This window comes from Drosophila tropicalis, unplaced genomic scaffold, assembly GCF_018151085.1.
Source record: "Drosophila tropicalis isolate 14030-0801.00 unplaced genomic scaffold, ASM1815108v1 contig_1109, whole genome shotgun sequence".
In the NCBI taxonomy this organism is placed as follows: Eukaryota; Metazoa; Arthropoda; class Insecta; order Diptera; family Drosophilidae; genus Drosophila; species Drosophila tropicalis.
In genome coordinates, this window is record NW_027172477.1 from 543378 (window position 1) to 568339 (window position 24962).

General features: G+C 37.0%; 3 protein-coding genes across 4 annotated transcripts in view; all 3 read left to right on the forward strand.

Annotated features, from left to right (window-relative positions):
- Positions 1-1049: 1049 nt before the first annotated feature.
- Positions 1050-2976, forward strand: LOC137573876 (coiled-coil domain-containing protein 22 homolog). Its single transcript, XM_068285948.1, has 2 exons — positions 1050-1250; positions 1317-2976. The coding sequence occupies exons 1-2, from the start codon at positions 1117-1119 to the stop codon at positions 2884-2886; spliced, it is 1704 nt and encodes a 567-aa protein (XP_068142049.1). The 5' UTR covers positions 1050-1116; the 3' UTR covers positions 2887-2976.
- A 4870-nt stretch (positions 2977-7846) lies between these two features.
- The window catches only part of Lmpt (Limpet), a 66679-nt gene continuing 49563 nt past the window's right edge, over positions 7847-24962 (forward strand). Inside the window, exon 1 of one of the 2 annotated variants that reach the window (XM_068285818.1) lies at positions 7847-8061. In XM_068285818.1, the coding sequence (XP_068141919.1) occupies positions 7981-8061 (81 nt within the window). In that variant the 5' untranslated portion in view covers positions 7847-7980. The remainder of the gene's footprint in view (positions 8062-24962) is intronic. The other variant, XM_068285826.1, reaches the window with a different exon arrangement.
- LOC137573895 (uncharacterized) lies at positions 21308-23322 on the forward strand. Its single transcript, XM_068285972.1, has one exon. The coding sequence runs from the start codon at positions 21479-21481 to the stop codon at positions 23045-23047; it is 1569 nt and encodes a 522-aa protein (XP_068142073.1). The 5' UTR covers positions 21308-21478; the 3' UTR covers positions 23048-23322.

The following is a 24962-nucleotide window of genomic DNA, read 5'->3' on the forward strand; positions in this document are numbered from 1 at the left end:
AAACCCAATCGATATTTCAATTTAATATTGATTTGCAAATTTAAGTAGTTATTTGTAACTGTTTAGTTACATATATTATTAATGTTCAAAAGTGAATCTACGTTAATCCCTTTAATTACCATACCCTGAGCTAATATATATCAAGGTTATTCCTCTAACAATTATAAATTTGTGCGACAGGCTTTTGTTTTGAGTTCATTTATGTTTTTTATTCAATTGATGTATGTATATTTACAGTCAACAATATGAATCTTTATGTTTAACAAGAGTTCATCCCAAATATAGTCATTTTCTACTTACAAGAGGAACTTCAGGTATGCGAATCACCGATTTGGATGGAATTTGGATATGTTCTAGAATATCCCGTCATTTGAAGATGTGTGAAATATTTCGGCGCACTATTCTATAGTTTCCTAATAAATCGCGTTTAAAGCTATATCTTCGGTGACTTATAGGTAAAACGCCGGAAAAGGTGGAAGATACTTACCATTATACTATACTATTAGTTTGAATTTTTCATCGTTATATCAGAGGGCAGACTGACAGTTAAAGGAACAGCACAGAAATATCCGAAGTAAAAGTTATAAAAGGCAGCAGAGTCTTGAGAACAGTTAGCACTCTCATATATGTACATACATCTATAGAATCAAACAGCCCCTTGTCCGTATTTACAAAAAAATTCCAATCATTAAGGTACATAGCTTAAGTATATCTGAAAGAAAGATCTTATTATTTCAGTTTATATTATGGAACGTTTTACCGAATCAAATGCTATTTGAATGTCTAGAGCAATTATATTAACCAGTCGACTTTTTTGTTTCAAATGGACCAACCCGTTTCCCTTATACAGTAAAAGGCAATATTGAGTTTGGTTTAATTTCAATATGTTAGGATTTTAAAAATGTTATTTGTCAAGTCATTGGTAACTTCATTTATTTTTAAATTTAGCGGATTTTCCGGCGCTGCCAGACTCTTTGGGTGTTGAGCTGTATAGATGGCGCCACAGTGTAATTGCTGTTGTCGTCTGGCATCGCCAGTCATAATTTTTTTTTTTTTTTTTTTGCTGTAGTTGTTGTTTAGACCTGAAATTGGACTTGTTTATATATTCATATAAGGATGGATGAAGTAGATAAAATTATAATGCATCAGCTGCATCAAATTGATGCCAGCATTGAGCCGACGGAGGAGCTGGCAAATTTTACACCAGCGCTTGTCGTTCGCGCTGTGGCCAGCTGTTTGCAAGAGATATCGTAAGTTCAGCCGGAAATGTACATGCCGATATGGATTAATTATATTTTTAAATTCATATTCTTTAGAGGTCAGCCTCTCAAAGATCTTCCTCGAAGTCTACCAATGGCCATGGCTCAAAGATTCAACGTGGCCACTATATTGGCCGAAAGATGCCAGGAGAGTGGCTATCGCGGCGACATTGGCTATCAGACATTCCTCTATCCAAATCCAATAGAGCTGCGGCGTCTTCTAATGTTCCTAATTGAACAATTGCCACGGGATCGTCAATCGGAAGATGATGCAAACCGCACATCGCACCCTCTGAGCAGCAGGGAACAGCTGGAGCGTCAGATACGACAGAAACTAAAGGCGCAACTACAGATGCCTTGGGTGCCGCAATTCTGTCGAATGGTGGCCAATAGAAAGTCATTGGGATGCAATAGCCAGTGCATTAGCTTTGAGCCGCAATTGAATCTCAATGTGCCATCAGCCAATCCCGCGGATAGAAGCAAAGAAGTCCAACAATATTTTGATCAGCAGGCACCCAATCTGTTTCAGCAGACATCGGGAAATTGCTACGATCTGATAGCCTCGGTTATGCATAAAAATGATCTGGAACGTTGGGGTGATCTGCCTTCGATTGATCCAGTTACTTTGACTTCAACCAGCGATGATTTAGTAGGGAAAGCTTTAACAACAAAGCCAGCCCAAATATCCACAGCTGAGGAACAAGTAGGCCAAGACAACAATTCAGAGGCTACGACGGCGACACCACTAGAGCTTTTGGATCAAGAAGTCCAAGAGCTTCGTACCCAAACGGAGATTATGGTAAATCAACGTAAAATGCTTACATCAAAATTGAAGGAACTGAAGATCAGAGAAACGACTGCTGCCCAGGAAAAGGAAACTATCGAGTCTAAGCTTAAGTCACATGAAAAACTTTCTCTGGTGTTATCAGAACCAGAAGAGAATGTGGGTAAACTTGAAGCTCTGGTAGAAGCAACAGAAAACAAACGTCAAACTCTTAATCAACAATGGCAGGATTATCGTCGCCCGTTGTTGGACACATTGTCGACATTACGAAATGCCCAGGAGGCCCAACATGTTCAAACTATACGCAACTCTATTGAGAAACTCGAACAGGAAATCATTGCCAAAAGTCAGCAACATAATGAATTGAATTCTTCCTTGAAAAATACAACACAATCGGTAGCTCCACGCCAGGAATACACACGACGTATCCACGAGTTTATCAAGAATATACGCAAACAACGCGAGGATATCTTTAAAGTTCTCGACGATACACGGCAATTGCAAAAACAACTGAATGTGGTCAATGCCCAATTGCAGCGTCAATTCAATTACACCGATGATCTGCTCTTTCAGAGCGCCAAACATGATCTTCATGCAAAGAAGGCATACAAGCTACTAGCCCAATTGCATAGCAATTGTAATGAGCTGGTCGAATGTGTCAGTCTCACGGGAAACGTCACCAAGGAGATACGCGATCTGGAGGTCCAAATTGATGGAGAGAAGCTAAAGAATGTGTTATCACGTCTGCAACAGATTACCGGAGATATACAAAGATCAGAGCAACAAATCCAAGAGCTTCAAACTCAAATACGGCAAGTGGAAAATGCCATAACCGTTGGCTAATGGATGAATGGATGTCTTAAATATGTGTATGTGCGGAATATAGTTACTTATGTATTAGTGCCAATTTATAATAAATTATTAACCATTTCACGCGTAGCGTTGATTCTTTTTAGACAAACAGCAGTTGTAGCAATTTAATCAAATATCCAATTTTACCCCCTCTATTCCCATGGTAAAAACATTGTTATATCGATGTTTATCGATACATTATATTCCTAGGTCTACTACTAACTATTCCCTCTTAATAGTTCTCTATAGCCCAGTTACTACTCCCCTTCTCCCCGCCCCATGCACATTACAATAAAATAGAAAAAATGTGCTCGCTATTTTTGATACACTTTAATAAGTGTACAAATAACATTCATAGGTAATTTATTAAACTTGGCAAGTTCTTTTCAACTGATTTTCTAATCTAGTTAGTCTTCGAATTTTTAATTTTGGTTTGCTCAAAAAAACTCCAGAAAGAAAGTTAAATAAATGTTTTAATTCAGATATTTAATTTGAAAATAGACAAATTTTACAAAATTTTCCTCTATCCATCCATGGTTAAAAATTTAAGTGTATACACAAGTCGTTTGTTATTTAAGTGGTTTATTAGGTAATTATGAAATGATCCGATCTAAGTCAAGTATATATATATATATAAGCCGTTTTCGACACTGAAAGTTTTATTTCTTTATGAAAAGTATCATCATTAAAAGCATCTGATAAAAGTTATGGTCCTTACCACATGTCATTAGCTTCTTATCAGAATGCCTAAGGAATCGATGGATAATGCTGAATTGGATATATCCTTCTTTGTATCTCCGTGAAGGACTTGCTTGGCGTGGCGTCTGCTTCGCCTAAAGAACGCCCCTACACGTGCTCCTATTGCGGCAAGTCATTCACTCAATCGAATACACTAAAACACCACACTCGCATACATACAGGTGAAAAGCCGTAGGACTATCTCACCAAGCATATACGGACACATGCGGGCGAAAAGCCGTATACCTGTCCGTATTGTGACAAGCGTTCATTCGACGAAACTGCATCCGCTCTAGGGAAGACCCAGCCGGGGACGCCTACTCACTGTTGACCCAAAGAAACAATCAAGCTCAGCGACTTAGATAACACACACACACCCAGATACACTGATCGAAGATCGAAGAAGACGAGAGAGATCAATAAGAGAGAAACCAATAGCAACAAAGTAAATAGACCTTTTCAAAAACGATTCGAAGGATGGAATAGAGAAGAAGAATCAATCCAATCAACGACTGGCGATCCTTCAAAGATTGTAACGAAAGAAAAACAAAAAAGGATAAAAACTCAAAAAACAAAAAAGCACAAAAAAAATATGAAACAAAGAAAGTTGTACTAAAAGAAAAAGGATGGAAGAAACCAAGAAAATCTAGCTAAGGATGAGTTTTTCAATTTAGATTTGATAACCATGATATTATTTTTCTATGTCCATATCATATTTTATTTGTTATTCTATGAGATTTTTTATACATTGGCGTCTCTATAAAGCGCACACTCACACACACAACAACGTTTATATCTAAACTATACATATGCTATAGTTTACTATATTTTATTTATACCTTATAAAGAGAAAAATACCTTTTTTCTAATTCAAAAAAATTCTACGCGCAAAACTTAAATTATTGAAATTCCCCTCTTAATTTTAACTCTACGTACATCTAACATAAAATCACATTATGTATTTATTTTATTTTTCCAAATTTTATTTCGACTATAATTTCTTTCTGTGAATATACCCTTTGCCCTCCAAAGAGGTATATTCATTCTTTCACTTTATTTGCATTCGAGCAGGGTCTCGGCTGTTTGGCTTTAAACAAGTATGATAAATTTTAAATTGTTTTTTAATTTTCTATTACTTTAATTTTGTTTTTGTTCAATGTAACAAACGTTTTGTTTCACAATTTTTACATTTAAAATGTTAACCAAAAAAAAAAAAACCAGAGGGCCGGGGCTAACTTCGACCGCGCCGAAGTTTGTATACCCTCGCAAGTTTTTTTGTTACTCTTTCCTTACCTATTAGCCATCAATGTGGAAGAACGTTTCATCTAAAAAGGCTTATGTTTGCGATAGAATGGCCTACAATCATAGGAAATAACGAAGATATTGATCAAAGTCACTGTTTTCCACCGATCGTTCCTATGGGAGCTATATGATATAGTCACCCGATCTTTTGTCAAATTTGTCACAGTCGTTTATATGCGTAATAAACTGTATAATATTAAGTTTCACGGGAATAGCTTAGAAAATAACGAAGTTATTGAGAAAAGTCACTGTTCGTGACTTGGCGTTTGTATAGGAGCTATATGATATAGTGGTCCGATCCGTCTGAATCCGAGATATACAACCCCTGCAGTATATACAAGCCTACATTCAGCTCTGTAGCTCTTACAGTCTAGGAGGAGTTTGCGTTGATCCAGACGGACAGACGGACGAGCGAACGGACATGGTTATTAGAACTCGTCTCGTCGTGCTGATCAAGAATATATATACTTTGTATGGTCGAAGATGCTTCGTTCTATGCGTTGCACACTTTTGACCAAAATTAATATACCCTTTTTGCAAGGGTATAAAAACCATCTATATTTTCCTAGTATCGGTAGGAATATATTATTTAGTCTTACCCTTTAATGTCCTAGATATAGTCCAGACCTAATGCTCAATAATGAACCGAACTATTTCAAAATAGTTTCTATTGCGCTGTAGAAGGGAATTATTACTTTATTTGATATAAAATTGCAAAACCTGTCATTATCCTTCAATTAAGAATATTATTATGTAACCGATTACCATGATTACTAACGACAAAATACGTTGTTTCAGTCGTTAAACTAAAAAATATTTGAAAAAATATAAGGACTAGCAATTTTTCGCATTGCCATAAAACAGATGGATATCATTGTAAAGGATATAGACAGCCCTGGATTTCGGTTTGGGGAAAATGCTCAGGGCGGAAAGTTCTAAGAATGGCATCACATTTCTTTTCATATATGTACCTATATATAAAAATCATATAGTATTCTAAAATGTTATCTAGTTTTATCTTTAAGTATAATTACATCCATAAGAAATATTTTCACTTTCGCTAACAGTTAAAAGGTGATTAAATCCGGCCCTGTGTTTGTGAATGTGATTTAAAGGCAAAAGGAAACTTTGGGTTAAGGTATACCTTACTTTGGGTACTATAGGGTATTTACATGGTCGACTTAACATTTGGAATTGTATGGCTTTCTCTCTCTTGCACATGCTCCCCCATGGTATGCCATCTCGTTCGCTCGTCCGCTCGTTCGCTTTGCTGTTTGAATGTTGAAGTGGCAGTTATAACTTGCCCCGGTGGTCGGTCGGTCGGTTTGCTTGGGCTTGCTGGCTGGATGGTTGGTTGGTTGATTCCGGCTGTTTTAGTTGTTGCTCGTCGTTTGAAGTGTTTTGAACAGAGAGCGCGCGCGTTTCATTTCATTTTGAACGTTGTTGTGTTTTCCCTACGTGTTTTTGTTTCATTTTTGTTGATTTACTTTCGTTTGTTTTTAATTTAAAGTAAATTTCTAAGTAGCAGAACAGCAGAACAGCAGCACTCAGGGCTTGGGCTATGAGTGTTGTGTGTTGTCCATGTGTGTGTTGGTGTGTGTATGGAGTGTGTGTGTGTGTTGGTGTGTGTATGGAGTGTGTTTAGTGTGTCTAAGAATAACGTCATTCATACATACATAGACGTACCTACATTCTCGTATGTACGAGAGTGTATCAAAATAAAGCACTTCAGTTTTAGCTGGTGGTGCTGCTTGGTGGTGGTGGTGGTGGTGCTGGTGCTGGTGGATGGTGATGGTCGACGCTGTTGTCGGTCTCTAAGCCCTGTGCCGCTCCAGAACTCGTTTGTGACCGAACCGGCAACGGCCTAGAGAGTTTCTTCTGAGGTTCTTGCAGGCGCGATAACAAGTTTAACCGGTGTGTGTGCCAGGGAGTGTGTGTCTCTTTCTCTGTGTGTGTGTGTGTGTGTATGAGTCTCCTTCAACAAACTGTTGCTGCTACACACTGATGACGTCGACGAGCCCTAAAGGCCATAATTATATACATATGTATATGTGTACTACCTTATATACACATACACATATATGTACATACATATATTTGTGAACCTCTCTACTGACCAATTGAATTTCAATTAGAATTTTATAAAATTTCTGAAGGCCGTGTTGGGGAGTCTCGCAAAAACAAAAATGTATGGTTTTTTTTTTTTGGTTTTGTATTTGGTTAATTGAAAGAATTTCTTTTGCCGGCCGGCTTCATGTTTTGTGTTTTTTGGCGCCAGGCATTTTTACCTTTTTTTTTTCGTTTGGATGCCGTCAATTCTTTAAATAATTATGATACCATTAACAACAATTGGCATTTGTGTGTCATTCGTGTGTGTTTGAAATTAGGCATTTAACCTCCAGTTTCTATGAAATCAACTCACATTCATAACGGAAATGTAGATGCCCGATATGAGCATTAGGTCATTCGGGGTCAAGTCACCATACCGTGAAGTACATACATAATATATTTTGTTTTTATCGTCGTTCAATCAAGCGATTAACTTGAAATTGACCGTGAACTTTAACTGGGAACGAAGGGGGAGAAGGAGACCGAAGTAGCCACCTGAATCACCTAAAAACCCACCCACCCACTCACTTGTGCACCACCGCCAGTCCAACTCAATCAAACAGTTAGTGAAGAAAATTTTGCAAAACCAATAAAAATATATAATATAAAAAACAAAAACAAACAAAATTTAAGCGTAACATTTTCCCATTAGCGACATATTTCAACGACTACGCCATAATTTGTTATAGAAAACAAAAAAACGAACACGAAAACAAATTTGCCCTGAAAACTGATAAAATGTTATTATAAATTAAATTGTTTTTTTTTTTTTTTTGGTTCTTTTTTTTAATGTTTTATCTAGAAATCGAATAGAAAAAAAAATTAAATCAAATCAAAAAGTGTAACCAAAAGCAATACGAGACAAAAGAAATAGAGTAATAAATTGGCAACTAAAAAATACTATTTACAAATAAAAAATCAAACACTTCAAATACCATGACACCATCGCCCACAAAGGAGGTCATGAGCAGTGCTCCAACTATTTCCCGGCGTCCGCGTGAAGAATTTGCTGAAAAGGTGAGTAAAACTATCAACAAATTTCATTAAACGTGGGTCAGTTGAAGAGTTTTCGCAGAGAACCTTGCTTCCTTCATTCCCTTAAGGTTGCTGTTGTTGTTGTTGTTGGGACTCGTCTGGTCTATACTGTTCTGTTTTAGGAGATTCTCGTTCTGTTGCTATTAACTGAACTTCCTGTGTTTCGATTAATCGACCCGTAAAAACGAAATGTGCTGCGTTTTATTCTTGGCATACCCCAGAAGCAACACCAATAAAAACAACAGCAACAACAGCATAAAAATTATAAACAATTCACTTTAAACATTTGTTTGATTTTATTTTATATTTATTTTTGTTTGTTTCGGGATTGTAAACCAAATATATATCTACATGCAATACCTATGTATGTATGTATGTATGTGTGTTTGTATGTGTATACGTATAAAAGTTTTGTAAGAATCAAATAAATATTCTATCCATCTCCTTCCCCCCTTGAACCACCCGCACCCACAATCACCACACCATATCACCTGTCACTGACCAGGTGCTATATATGGGATATTGAAACGCGAATGGCGGGAATTGGGGGTTGGGGGATGCTTGATGGAGCTGGTGCTGGAGGATTCTGTACATGTACATACATATGTAGATGTGATTGAGGTTGAAACCAAAAGGTATAATACGATTTCCGTTATATTTCCGTAAAATTTTGATGTTTTGATTACACTCGTCGTCTTTCTTTCTTCACCTTTTCTATCAGCCTCCCTGTCCTCCCCATATTCCACCCATACATGTATGTATGACTAATCGTAGTGAATTTTGTTCTGTTCTACTCTGTTGTTGCCCATTGTTACGCGATTCTACGTAACCATAGACTAAAGTATGATTGATAAGATATCAGGTCTTAAAATACAATTGATAATCATATACAACTTTTTTGTTGTTGTTTTTTTCGCGATGCGATTGAAATTTTCAACATTCCAATATTTAGCATATGTTTGTTAACATTCGCTTACCAATGTTCAAAAATTTGAAAACAAGGCGTTCTCTTTATAAAATGTATTTAAGTGAATTTTGACATCACGTTTCGTTTTTTAGTCGTTCCTGAAAAGATACTACATTGGGAAGAATATTTGAACAATCGACTTTGACATATTAATTACTTTTTTTGTCAAACATTGTGTCCTAAACTATTTATCATATGCGGACCGCATTTTAGAAGTTAACGGACGGATTATGAAACATTAATTTAATAAAAACCATTGATTACACAGGCCGATATTTTTGAGGTCATTTAAAATGTGTTTTAAGTTCAATAGGTCTCCTATAGTAATGTGGGGGTGCTGATCGCGGCCCTATACTTAGTTTTTCTCCATCACGTCAGGATTTCGAAAAAAATGCGTTAAGGTTATTCAAAATGACCTTATTTGCAATATATTATTCCATAATATAAGCATAATATTCTACTAAAAACATTATTATTTTATCCTATTAATATATTAGGCTTAATTTAACAGAAATTTACATAAATATCAAAGAGTCATTGCTTTGTTATAAGGCATAGTATCTTACAATTTGGATATGGTTCTATTTTGAGTAAAATTTGAACCAAAAAGTATGCTATCGGAATTCCTAGAATTGTTTGCTTTTAAATTTTAAAGAATTATGGGAATCTGCTGCATCTAGCAAATTGTTTATTAGTTATATGTGCAAACAAGAACTAATTTTCTTACATAGAATATTCTAAGATCTGTTAAAAATGTGGTAAAAGTAGAAAAATGTTTTTTAAACTTTCTATAGTATACTTTTGGGTGCCTATTTTCCAACCCCAGATCTCCAGATTTCACAAAATCTGGACTTGATGGACAAAAACCAAGTTAACGTCAGCAAAAATTATGTCGGCCTGTGTTATCCCACTGCTGCGAGTGTTTAATGAATTTGTGTCTATAATGTTTCTAAATCTGTAGATTGCCTTGATTTTTCAAATATCCTACACACTACACAACAAAGCTAAGGAACTGGGGTATCAAAGTTCGGGTGTCCAGTTTCATCCCGTTAGAGAAAGTTTTAAGTTGCTCAACTGAAGACAAACAATTGGTGTTCATTTGAATTATTTAATCGTGTGAAATAGAACAAAATAAGGGGGCTTAAATAAATTTATAATTTCGCACTTTAAAACTTAATGAAATTTGCAACACGATCTTTTGTCTAATGACCAATTAGTTGCTACTGCAATTGTCATTTTTAGGTTTTTTTTTTTTACACTATATTTCCTTTTTTTTTTAATTTAGCAAATTTTTTGCGCTTTGTTTTCATTAGCATTTTTTAAGATGACATCATGTACAATATGTAGCTCCAATTCTCGCTTTCGTTCCCGTTCCCGTTCCACTTGAAATGCAAAAACACACACACACACATACACACAATAACAATAACAAACACAACACAAAACCAAAACGCTTGCAATAATAATAATAACAAAACCAACAACAAATTTTAAATTCCCTGCTTAAGTTTAATGAGAAATTGAATGAGGCGCAAGGAAGGAAGCCAGCGAGTTGAAAGGGGGATGCGGGTGAAAAGATACAAGCGAGAGGTCAATGGGTTCTCGTTCTCATTACAGAGAGAGAGAGCGAGAGATAAGTAAATTAAAATAGAATAAACTGATTAGCATTTCCATTCAAAAAGAAAAAGAACTAACAGTTTAAAATTTAAATCAAATTCATATGCAAATCTTGATTATTGATGAGAAATATTTAGAAAAGAAGTTGTCCATAGAAAGAAACACACCCAACAAAACCGAAGACACAACAAAAGATGTCAAACGAGACTGAAAGAATCATTTCAAAAGCTTAGGTCCAAGCCATTGGATCCATTCTAATGGGTCATCCGAAGTGGCCGAAATCGGGCGACTTCTCCGCTCTGCCAACTTAGACCAATCGAAAAAGATGTCAACCGAAATTGACGAAATCAACGTAAATTAAGAGACCTGGCAGGTAGCAATCCACACGGACCGATGACAATCGAGTCATCACTTGATTGATTCGCGACAATTTTCGAATCTTCGGTTTGCTTGCAGATCAATCAATTTGCTCGCAAACAAAAAGGGGCAACACATAACATTTCATCTACCTGAGTCGTTCCAATGCAACGAACGATGAAATAATACAAATGTATGTATTTGTGTGATATCGTCACCTTGTCTGTCGCATGCCAACAGCTAATTTGATATTATTTCGATTCAAAATTCCAATTCTGCATTGAGCAAATAAAAAAAATAATCCACAAAACGTAAAGAAAAACAAAAACTCAGCCAAAAAGAACGAAATCTGATGCAATCGATGAGATCATCATAAAAACAGCAAAAAAAAGAGAACCTACAACCAACCAACGATGATGTATGTAGATGATGATGATGACAAAGAAGAAGCAGAAGCATACCAAAACCCCCATACATAGAGAGTCAAGCATAATTATAATAAAAAGCTTCTGGGCCCAACCCCCAAAGCCGACCCCAAGAAGCAGCAACAGCAGCAGTCTACTGCCCTTGCCCCCAGAACCTTTCTTTCCTCCTCCTTCTTTAACATAATCATTCAATTTGCCAAAGTTAAATGTTTCCTTTTATTTCTGTCTTTTTGTTTTTAAAGTGCAATTTTAGAATTTCCAAGTTAGTGCGAAGAACTTGAGTCACTTTTATTTGCTTGTCTTTGGGATTTTATGTCTGCTGTCTGCGGGTGCATCATCCTCATCATCGTGAGCAGCAGCATCTTTTGTGATGTCTTCCTCTCGCTTCCTTGTTGCTCTTGGTTTTTGTTTTCTTTTTGGTGCAATGCTGCAACAGCTCGCATCTTCCCCCAACTTTGAAATTATGCCGCCAACTACACTTGGAAAAAAGATTGACTCTAGTTCGGGAAATAATTCTAACCTATAAGTTTAAATCGATGTTATTGAGGTTAGTTTTGTCCATTGTCTAAACAAAAAGTCAATGATGAAGATGACGATGAGAAAAGATACCTTCTTTCTGTTGACCCTAGATTGGCTCTGTTAAGACTAGTTGAGAATTACAACCAAATTAAGCGGAAATGAGAAAACTTTGTTAAAGAAAAGAGTAACTCAGAGTGAGCTGACCCTACAACGACAATTTGTATACAATAAGACTTTTCTCCAGAGTCATAGTCTAAAGTCATGTCTATTTAAATATAAAACTATTAGCCATAATTGTTGGAGAATTGTATAAGCTTAAGTATGTTTAGTTTTATGGGATGACACAAGTTTCTGGTGGGAATTATCAAATTCGAAAGAATAAAATGCGGTTTTTGTTTTCTACTGTGTATTTCCCTTATGTAGAATTTCATATTTTGTTTTGTTGTAAATGTTCTGGTTTCCTTTTGGTCTTTCTGTTTTTTTTTTTTGTTTTTTGCATTTTAACTGACTCATCATTGAGCCATCCATTCGAGCATCATTCGATGTTGCGACTGCTTCTCTTCAGATCCAGAGCCAGATCCAGCTGAGTTTGGGTTTGCCGTCTATTCGTCTGTCACTAGTCAACCATACATACATATGTATGTATGTATATATAGTATGTGTATTTAGATATGTATATACTAATAGTCGTTGCTTATTTGCGTTTTAAAAACCTTGCACTTGTTGAGTTACGGCCAAACGAGCCGTCTGGCTTGTCGTTCCATCTGACAACTTTGTCAACTTTTTAATTACATTATTAGTTTTCATAGCTTGGCAATTTGTGTGCAAATGATAAACCAGCCAAGGTCTTTAGCCACAAACTTTAAGCGACGTTACTTGGTCAATGGCCAAGGGGTATATTGATTTTGGTGGCTATGTTTGGCAACACCTCAAAAACACACCAGCAATGTCATCTTGTTAGATGAAGGGCAAACACAAAGCGCAATTGGTTCCGCCCTATTTTGGTTAACTAGATTTATATATGTGTGTAATCTAACTATTCATCATGGTTTCTATAATATTCAATAACTCCGTAGCGTAATATGAGCTCCAAAGATGAAGTTAGTTTTGGGATCTTTCAGAGGTCAAATAAAATGGAAAATTTAACACCCCAAAGCGATTTCTAGGATCTAAGTTATTTGGTTATTTGTTTTTTTTTTTCGGGGATTTCTGGTTATGAAACTCTGTTAAATTGTTGCGTGCCATTGTGATATTTCCCAGGGGCGTGTTAGTTATACCTAGATACGCATCGAAGGGTGGGCGAAGTGTTTGTTGTTTCGAGGTATCATCTTTTCATGATGGACACACCTCGCCCCACGCCCCACGCTCCATGACCAACCGTCCATCGCCTTCGCGAAGACAACAACACCTGGTTTGGGCCTCTGCTTGGTCGTCGTATCAAATGGCCATGTTTGCGCAATGGAATGGTTCACCCGGTGGGTGGTTTTTGGTACCACCTTTCTATATAACCACCACCACCACCAACACCATCACGACACCTTCTCGACCTCATCTCCCACCCACTATACACTCTCTCCAGTGTTTGTCTTCATCATCATAATTTTATTTTTTTTCTTTTTTTGCTTTTTGGGTGTGCTAGGCGTGGCATTTTTGACATGCCTAAAGCCCATTTTAGCCTCTTATCGTCATCATCATCTTTGCCTTGCTCCGCTTCCTTGCCTTCCTTGCCCTCTCGTTGTCGCCAGTTTCATCATTGTCATATTTTGTTATTTTATTTTGATATTATTAATTTAATTGATTTTGTCTTTAATTCGTTTATGTATATATGTGTTTTTTTTTTCTTTGCTGCGAACAGCTGGCAAAATATTAACACAAGTTTTACTGCCTCTTGTTATTTTTAGACACTTTCAAATACTCTCAACTCTGCCGCACTTTCCTACACATCCCTACCGCCCCCCTCTAAGTCATTAAAGCAAACGAATATTTATTAGGGAAAAATATGCCTAAAATTTACAACATCGTAAATTGATCTAGGTGTAACCTCGAATGGCCTGCAAGTTTCTACTACCCCCCCACAACACTTCCTCACCAAGTCATGCAAAGATTCATAAGTATGTATTTGTAATGCCTATAAGGTGATATATGTGTGTACAGGTATAGGACATATATGGCCAACATTTTGCGGTTTGTTTAGCTTCAATTGTTGAAATTTTTGAACTTTTGTCGGTGGGGATAAACGCATTTAGATAAAAGTAAAACTATATACACTGAAAGAAATGATAGACTCCCTACGGGAGTCTTTATCTGAAGATTTTGTGATTGAAATAAATTTTCTCTCCAGGTTTAGGCCTGTAAATTTTGGGTACTTGCCAAAAAGTTTGTTTGGGCTTAGCTTAGCTAGGCCAATGGAAACTGAGTTGGAAAAAAACGAGCGCCAATAGATAAATTAAACAAACCTTTTTATTTTATTTTTATTTATTTTCGGTAATGATTTGTTTAAAAATAAAACTCTACGTCATTCTGTCAGAGAGAAGTTTCGGCGATAGCTACTGCTGGCAAATTTATTTAATTTTTTTTCTTGATTCAAAGCAAAATGCCATATGGCCTATGCCTTTGTCTCCTTGCCGTTCCCCTGCCCTCTTTATCTATACACTTTGTGCCTCTTCACCCGAAAAAATTCAAATAAAACAGTCATGGGACACGAGAGAGTTGCACAAAAAAAAGAAAAAAAAAAACAAAATATCGCGTCATGCGTGCCGTCACTTGGCACCTCTCACGCCATGAAGAAACGAAATTGGAGGTGGAGGTGGATGGTAAGGGTAAGATTGGAGTTGAAGCTCTCTGGCCTATGCAAAGTTAGTTGGTCGTCGTCGTGTTGATGGTCCATTTTCATTTTCTATATACACATGGTTGCCGGCAACTGGTCACGTTTAGAGTTAATCGGCGGGGAGTCAGAGACAGAGGCAACCACTTCACTTCTCGTTATTAGGTAGGTGCTGGGGCTAGCCCCTGGAGCTAAATAGACCCGCACAATGGGCCAAAATCGAAAGAAACTCCATACAAATTCAATATATTTTTCATTGAATGTCTTGAATGTTTGATGCGATTTACCCATGTTAAATAAGTTCATAATTTCTGGCCATATACATACATGATTTCTGTTATTTAACGTGTTGGTTGTTTTTTTCCTATACACTGTTTGTAATTCTCAACTAGTTTTAGCGTTGACAATTCGGTGAAATTATTGTAGAGTTTTCTTTGTTTTCTGAAAAACAAACTGTTTATCTTTAGGTACTTCCAATGAACTGATTCTTTATAAGATTGATTTCCTCTAATTTAAATTATAACGATATGAAATGTACATACACGCCTACTTATTATTAGGTATAAAGTAAGGTCAATTAAACAAATTTTAATATAGATATACCTAAAAATGAATTTAGACAAAATGTAAAGAAAGATAAATGAAACACAACTGGTAATTGAGAATAAATCCTGTACAATTTATCAAGTTGACATTCTATAGTCAAAATCCGTCTGGGACAAGAAATCACAGAGATTATAACTTGATAATATATATATTAATCATCGTTTAGTGGTTTAGAGGCCAGTCAGTTGACAATAAAAGTACATATATTTAGGTATGTGTAAGTAAGGCATATTAACACTTCGATGGGGGGAGGAAATCAGTTTTCAGGGTTATGGCCCACTGTCAGTTGACCAGCTGTGTGGCGGCTGGTGGTCATAACTGTAAAAACATGCTGTTCGCCCACTTCCTTGGACAGTTTTGTTGGATTTTGGTTTCATTTATTGCTTCATTTCGCTGTTAATGCAGCTGTGTGAGTGCGTTGCCATGTATCTGTGTGTGTGTGTGTGTGTGTGTGTGTTTGTGCCCCTCTCTTTCTCCTTCTGTGTGTGTGTTAATTTTTAATTGTGCTAAATGTGCACCATAAATATCAAAACGCACCAAATTCAACAATACATTTCAGCAATAACATTCACAACAATTTTCAATTTCAACACCCACCCATAATTTGGTTCATTTTGTGGCTATTTTCAAGAAAGGGGAGCGCACACACACACACTAATAGAAAGAGAAAGAGTGAGAAGGGGGGGGCTTGTCATGTTGTTGATATTATTGGGGGATAATGGCTGGCATTGGAGGAACCTCTGCCAGCTGTCATTGTATTATATCTCGTACATGTCTATAAGGTAGGTCAATACCCAATACTACTCTCTCCACATACGAGGCGAGTATTTTATATATGTATGTTTTTTGTAGTTCACACACAGTCACACACACAGTTACAGCTCATCTATAGTTTGACAACATCCCCCCACCACCTCTCCTCCTGTTCGTCTTGCTGTCCTCTCTCAGTAAGCCCTGCGGCATGGGATGGAATGACAGTACATGGAGTGTTTATTGGCAGATTGGCCATTACCATTTTTATACCATACACCCATAGGGTGAAATGGTATATTAAAGTCGCCAAAATGTATGTAACAGGCAGAAGGAAGCTTCTCCGACCCTATAAAGTATATATATTCTTGATCAGGATGAATAGCCGAGTCGATCTAGCCATGTCCGTCTGTCCGTCCGTCCGTCCGTCCGTCCGTCCGTCCGTCCGTCCGTCCGTCCGTCCGTCCGTCCGTCCGTCCGTCCGTATGAACACGCAGATCTCGGAGACTATAAGAGCTAGAGCCACCAAATTTGGTATGTATACTCGTGTAGTATGCACATGTTCAGAGTTAATTGGAATTTCGGCCACGCCCCCTTACGCCCCCAGGAATCACATAAAACTGTTTTTCTTAAAAAGTATAACAGCTAGAGACATCAAATTTGGTTTATATACTCGTTTAGTTGGCGCGCAGAAACTAATTGTTTAAACTTTTTGCCACGCCCCCTTCCGCCCCCGGAATTTACATAAAACTGATTTTCTTAAAAACTATGACAGCTACCGACATAAAATTTGGTATGCAGACTAGTTTAATAGACGCGCAGAAACTGGCTATTTAAAAATTTTGCCACGCCCACTTCCGCCCCCGCAAATCAAACAAAACTGATTTTATCAAAAACAAACAAAGCTAAAGTCACCAAATTTAGTATGTATACTGGCTTAGTATGCGCGCAGAGTATATATATTTTCATATTTTGCCACGCCCACTTCCGCCTCCATAATTAAGAAAAAACCGATTTCCTCCTGTAGTTTTTTGACCATCGCATTCAAATTCGGCAGACTAATTAATCTTATTTATTTCTACAAAACTACCAAATTTTATTGAAATCGGACTAGAAACATGCAAAATATGCGTATCAACGTATTTTACTAAGCGGTCCACAAGGCCAGAATTGGCCGTTGGCTAGTAGCGGCGCTAGAGTGCTCGTGTGTTCGTAGAGTGAGCGAGATAGCACATACTATGAAACATGTAAAAACAATTTAATGGACATACATATGTACATTTGGTTTTCGAAATTTAAAAAAATTTGTTTCACCTGGTGTATGGTATACCCGAGTCGACGAGTCGACTTACTTGCTTCATTGTTGTTGCTCTTGCTCGCTGTGCGGAAGAAATATCCATTTAATTGAATTCATGATTTCAAACGTTGTAATCGAATATACATATATTGCATCGTATTGGCGTTAATGGCTAGACATTTCATTTTAAATTATAGTCGTATGACGTTTTTTTTATCCCCACCCCACTAACCCTTTCCGTTTCCATTTCATGGTAAATTCGATTTGCATCTGAAAAAATGTGATGCATTTTGTATTTACAGATAGAAAATGAATGAAAATAATTGATTTGTATTAAATATTTAGCAACTCGATTAACTATTTTTAATGGTTTCAATAACGAGTTTACAATATACATAAATATGAAATATGATAGTGGTTAGCCCTTTCTGATAGATACATAAATATAACTTACAAAAACTAATTAAAAAATGATAGAGATGCAAGGTAGTTGGATAATCTCTATAACAATATTGAAGTGTTTCACGTTGTATCTTTTTTTAATCGAGAATGGAAACTTAATTTTATTTAAGAATTCCTTAAAAGTTATAATACTATTGAAAACTATTGATTGACGAAGGACCAAGTGAAGCACAGGGACTGGTTAGGTGAATGCTGCTATTGCTTTAAGACAAAAGTTTTAAAGTATACCAAATGACTTTTACCTAGATTAAAGTCTCCAAAAGTTGGCATGTAATTTCGGTTATGTTTTTTTTTCTTTTACAAATTCGTTTGGCTTTATTTAAGTATTTTTATATACTTACCTACTGAAGGCTGAGCCAACTTTTATGCCAGAAAAAAGAGAAAACGTCAGAATCATTTTGTTTTGGGGATTTTGTTTATTTGTTTTTCTGACCTTTTGTGTTTTTAACATGTTATATCGACATATTTTATTAATCTTTCCACAATAAACATTTTGCCGCAGTCAATATTTAAGGAGAAGGTGGGCGAGATTGGCGGCATTGGATGGTTGAAAGTAGCTGAAGACGGTGTGGGTTTTCATTTTGACCCACTGCTGGCAGTCTGCCTGCGTGTGGCATGTCTGTGGCAATGCCAACAAACTCTTTTCTTTTTCTTATTTCGGCTTATTGTATGTATGTATATTTGTATGTACATATGTATTCCATCTGCAGATGCGATTATATGGTCAAGTGTTTATGTTCAACATAGTCGTAGATGAGTGCGAATGGCGTGAATAGTCCCGCTGTGATTTTAGATTGGCCAAGGTCCAAGTAAAGCACACCCCTCCAAAATTCAGGGACTGGTTGGTTGGTTGAGTGTTTGTATTAGAATCTGCGTTTTGCGAGTGCTGCAAATGGTTTGCTCTAAGACAAAAGTCAGCAATTAAAAGAAAAAAAAATAAAGGAATTCGGTTACCAAATTAAAAAAACAAAACGTTCCAGACAAGTTCTTGTTGAAAAATTTCAAAATATTACGTATACGTAATTTAAATTTTGGTTTTTTTGTTAAGCATTTAATTTTTGTTTAATTTTATTGTCGAAAATGTGAGAACTGTAGATCTCGATAGAAGTAGCAGCTGAAGCCACCAGATCGGTAGCGAGGCATTTCGGCATATAAACTTTTAGTTAATGATATCTAGTTACAATAAGTTCTATACCTTAGTAGCTATTAAAATGCAGCAAACACAATTTATCGGAAAGGTTAAAATTATTAACTTATCACAAATGTTATCAGTTTGAGTCATTAAGTAGATTGGTCGCTATAAATTATAGCCAAACATACATACATAACTATATACATATTCATGTAAACCAAATTTGCTGCTTTTCGTGCAGCAAAATTTCATTGCCTGCTTTTAGGCAGCAGCTGGTGAATTTTTACAAAATCCTATAAAATGAGCATCGGGAAAACAGATAATTTATCAATACACTGTACATGGACCAGGGGATTAGTTAGATTTAAAATATGAGAGATTTAACAGCTCAACTATGGGAGAAATATAAATATTGTTAGCCAATTATTTGTTGTACCAAACAAAGTTATTAATTTAAGTGTAAGATTGGAGCACACACAACTTTCAATATTATTGAAATAGATCTTGGATTCAGTTTTGCCAAATATAAAAATTATTAAATTAACTACTCATCATAGAAAATATTTAAATAACGGTAACAATTAGGTTCACTAAATAAGCAAGCCTAAAAATATATTATTCCAGCAGCTCTAGTAATGCTGAGAAATTAACTTTTGGCCCATAGTTCGCTCCCAACGGGAAGTCAACGAAGCCTAAAAGTAGGCTAAATATTTTGGCTAACAGAAAATTGGAATTGCAATTTCGTTTTATTTAGCATTTTACCCGGACGTGAACTGATTTATGGGGGAAGACCAGGCCACAACACACACACACACACACATGGATACACTTATGCACACATGTGTATAGTCAAGTCATACCGATTAAGCACTTAAATATGTATCCTATATACATACAAATTCATATGTATTCGTTTGGCAGCTGTGGCTCTCGAATTGCACAGATAGAAATCTATAATGACTGACTGAATGGCTCTTGGCGGAATCGGAAGCGAGACAAATCAAATCAAAATTTGCCACAAAAATGGAAAATAGAATCAAAACCACAACACACACGAAACTCAATATGCTTCCTCCCCAAACCTAACCCGTTTCTCTAATCTCAGCCATAGTCATCCACGACCATTCAATCACTCGCTCATTAGGCTGAACAAAGAAGGTGTCTAGCAGTCATCATCGCAATGTTTGATCAGTATATCATCGAATCTCTTAGTTGTACATACATATATATTGAATGCAATGGACGGGGGTTTATCAAGAGATGTGTATATATAGGTATATAGAGAGAGAGGGAGAGAGTGAGACATAGACGGCATGGCTATAAGTATGCGGAATTGCTGACACTTCAAACAAAGCCAAAGCAACATTCATTGACAACAAAGGCAACTAATAAAACAACACCAACAACTACAAAATCTAAAAGGTGTTTTGGCTGAGCATTCAATTCTAAGCTTTGTTTTTAGCCAAACATTGTTTGTATTGTATGCACGGTATGTAAGGGTATATCAGTTCGTTGCAAACTGATTCTCATGAGAATTTAGAGTTGGAATTGTTTAAACGGCTTTTGATTTCTCATCCATATTGATCGTATCACTAATATATAAAATATAGACACATGATTTGATTTGAATAGTTTTTCTATCCACAATAGTGGACAAATATATATATATATATTTGGTTTTGAATCCTTTATGTACGTTTTGGCCTCTCAAGGACAAATACAGATTTATTTATATACATGTATAAATACTTCTTACAGGGTATCAAATGAGTGGAATTTGTTTTTGCTGCGGAACTTTCATTGTTACTTTGCTAATGAGTTCAAATGAGCTGTTGATCCCCTCACCTGATAACTAATTAGAGCGCTTTCTGATGCATAAATTACACACACACACACACAAAGCCCTAAAAGCAAAACAATTTTTAAAAGCCCAGCTTTGTGGCCCTTTATGCTTCTTCTTTACATAGCACACACACACACACACACACCACCATAATGCAAACTCTCGTAACTAGAGAGCCCACGCATTGAGCTTGTGATTTTTACATACAAACAAATGGCTAAAAAGCGTCAACTTGATAATGAAGTTGTACGCCAAATTGGTCAAAACAAATGTACATATACAAGAGGAACGCGCGCGACTAACCGATCCAACCAAGTGGCCAAAGTCGAAGCGCGAGAACGAGATGGCAACAAAATACACAGATATTCTAGTGATCCGCGTAATAAGTAAAGTTGGCTTTTTTTGCTCAGTTGCTTTCTGGCAGTTGACAGCGTCGGACGCGCAAAGCTCTCGAAAACCCGTAACGCAGCTCACCTTAGAGTTGCTCCCCCCTGTTCGACTAAGTCTTTTACTTTTCTGCAAGGTTAAGAGCTTAGAGCTTTGAAGCTTGGCGCCGCCGGCAAAAGCCAAGGTTAAATTGCTGCAAACGCTATTAGCGATATGTCGTTTTTTCGCAACATACGTTCATCTTTGTCTTCGTCAAGGGCCAAGAGCTCTTCCCGTGATACAACACCAGTTCGCAGCTCCAGCTCTCGACCAGCTAGTGTGATTAGTACATCGACACGTCGTGATTCCACAACTAGCTCGACCCTTCAACGCGGCGATACATTCATACTGAATCCCTCGGATGAAGATCGCCCGCCCTCGAATTGCTCGACTTTGGAAAAGAAATCGAAAAAATCGAAAGTTTTTAGCAAATTTAGTACATTTACGAAACGCAAGAAGACTCCATCACCCTCAGAGGAGGCTACCTATGAGCATCATCCTAGTGATACGGCCACAAATACATATTACAAATGGCGCAACGATGGAGCCGATTCGAGATTAGTTGACTACGATGCCCAGGCCGATCCCTTCAATTTCCTGTATGAACAGCAATCGAGTTTGAAGGCACTACAGGGCGATTCGAATATAAATCGTCAGTCTAGCATTGGATCCAATTCAAATTCGAGTGGTAGCTTCGATTCATCCACCTATCGTAAGAGTAAGCCACCCAAACATTTGCGCGAACAATTGGAGCAACTGAAAACCCATACGAATGCCGATCTAGTGGAGGATCAACAACTGGAGGACGATGAAAGGGATAAGTACAAGACAATCACGTTGAGTAGTTTTCGTAAATCGTTTCGTGATCGCCTGATACAACAGCAAAAGGAGGATCCACACAATCCTGCCTGGTTTGTGGAAGTACCTCAACAAACAACAGCATCATCATCATCCGATCAAGCGCAACATCGTCTATCGAAAGAGAATCGTCCGGACTTTTTGGTTTTCGAAAATGACAACTATCGGCCACAGTCACGTTCGCCACTCCGAGATCGGCCATCACGATCTGTCACCCGTTCGCCTGTTAAACGCAACGAGACATTCCGTGTGACTCAACCCAGGAAATCCTCACCATCTCCTGCACCAGCAGCTCCATCTATACGCATCGAGATTAAGAATTCCATATCCCCACATTCCCCGGGACGTTTTGTTCCCGTCGGCGTGGCCAAACCCATGCCAACTGCAGAGTATTATGCAAAACCACATTCGCCCACAAGACATCATCAACCTGCCAAAATGAGCGGACGCTATCAGACTTTGGTTCACATAGGCAGTGAACTTGGTGGAAAACCAAGCATGGCGCCTCCCCCAAGCCGTGGAAGGGCTCCCACTCGCATTCAGCTCTATGGCAATAAACCACAGTCCGCCCCAAGCGGCGCCATTAACTATCGTCCGCACTCTTCCTCATCCAGTAGTAAGCCCCATCAGCAGACCTACTTTGGTGGCCATTACAATGCTCCAAAGACGCCTAAAACCACCACATCAACTACATCCCAATGGCAGACGTCCAGTTCACGTGCTCTAACCAACAACAACAACAACAACAACAAGTTTGGAGGGAGTGGAGGAGAGCCTACCATATATTTGGGGCGTCGCGATCAGCAGCAATATCAGCATCAAGCACGTCCCGCCCCCGCTTTAATACGACGCAATCGGTCGCCTATCAAAATTCCCTGGCGGTAGGCGTAGTGCCCAATCAACGATCGGACCGATCTGCGAGTTCTGTTCTGTTGCGTCATTTGAGCGCTTAGTGAATAATTTTCCCCCTCTCTATCACCACCCACCCATAACCCCCTTTTTGCGTGTGTGTGTGTGGCATTTTTTTTTTTTATTATTATTTATTTGCAGTTTAATGATTTATGTCTATATGTCATTTCCCCCTCTCCCCATACTTACGGGTTGTGAAGTTTTACATTTTTTTTTTTTTTTTTTTGTTTATTTTTGTTAAGCAAATAAAATTGAAATCAGTTAAGGCTTATAACACAGAAAAAAAAAGAAACGTTGTTTTCTCCATTAAGCAGAGCCCTGGGGGAATTTTTGTATATATATATATATATATTTTGTTTTTGAACCAAGGTTTGTATGATATGACATTAACAGGAAAGATATAGCCAACCATAAATGTTTGGTAATTTATTGATTCGGCGAATTGAAATTGTGAATAAACAAATTGGAGATGCAGAGCGAAGGAGTTTTAATACCCTGCCATGTGGCAGGGCATCTCATCAAATGAATCCGAGAATAATCATCAAGTGATCTCTAATATATATGAGAATAAATAAATGAAAAGTCAAGCAACTGAAGAAGTAAATGACTTTAATCTTCTCGAATACACAGAATAACTAAGATACTCTTCTGTTTTGTTAGGGTAATATTAATGCAAAAGGTGTTAATTTCTATTTGTCTCTCTTTTTCTTTTTACTCCACTCTCTGTTGGCTAAGCAGAAAAATCTTGAAACGATTTTTAGTTCGTCAAATAGTGAACCAAAAAAAAGCAAATAAAATATATTAACTGAAACTGAAATACTGAAAATATGAGTTCGTCTGTTCGGCTCTATGACTAACTGTGCATGAAAATGAGTAAATGTTACGTGACAAGCATTAAAACATGGCTAGTTCTATATACATACATATGTATATATAATATATATACTTACATATATAGATTGAGACAAAGAGTGAGAGAGAGAGAGAGGGAGAGAAAGATAGAGACGCATTGAGTTGTGGAGAGTGGGGGTTAGTTAGAAAGCAGCGCCAAATAAAATGAAATGATGATGATGAGGTTAAAGCCATATTTGGATAACAGAAAAAACAAAAAAATACACACGATACGAAACAAAATATTGGAATAAATTGTCCAGAAAACGCAAATGCTGATGTCAGCAAAGAGAAAGAGAGAGAGAGAGCAATAGATATAGATGTATATATAATCTATCTATTCGCGGTTTTATCGAGACTAATTAGCTAAGATCGTTGCCCTAGTAAAGCCAGAACCAAAGCTTTTTTTTTCACTTTCTCATTTGGTCAAACAACTTTGGCGACTCGTCATGTTTGGCTTAGAGTTACGCATGATCTTGATCCACATCCATAGCAGATTAGCCTCAAGTTGCCATTTTTTTTTGTTTTTTGTTTTTAGACTTTACAAAATCTTAACTAGACTGTGAAAAATTATGGTTATAATGTAACTTTTACATGGTATTAACATTTAACCTTGCTTCGTCTTTTGTTGTTGTTGTAGTTTATCGAGGGGAGAAGTTATCTGAGATCTCTGTGTGGGCATACAAACAGGTTGAAATCATCAAAATTATCATGATCATTGAAATCATCATTATTGTTATAAAAATAATGATACCAAAAAAAAAAACACTCCACACACACATACACACACTAAAAAAAGCAACAAAACTTGTGTTAATTAATGCCAATTTTTCGACAGACGAAAGAAACTTCACTTGTACTTTAATTGTCTTCATTTTGATTCAGGGTTTTGCGGGTATATTGATATCTTCTCCCAATATGCGTCTTTTTATAAACTAGCAGAATAAAGAGGCAACTACATTATATATTTGTATGTATCTGGACAATAAGGTTTACAAGA

Coding starts and splice junctions, on each gene's coding strand:
- LOC137573876 (XM_068285948.1), top strand. CDS start 1,117: ATGGATGAAGTAGATAAAATTATAATGCATCAGCTGCATCAAATTGAT. Junction 1,251..1,316: donor AGCTGTTTGCAAGAGATATC/GTAAGTTCAGCC, acceptor CATATTCTTTAG/AGGTCAGCCTCTCAAAGATC.
- LOC137573895 (XM_068285972.1), top strand. CDS start 21,479: ATGTCGTTTTTTCGCAACATACGTTCATCTTTGTCTTCGTCAAGGGCC.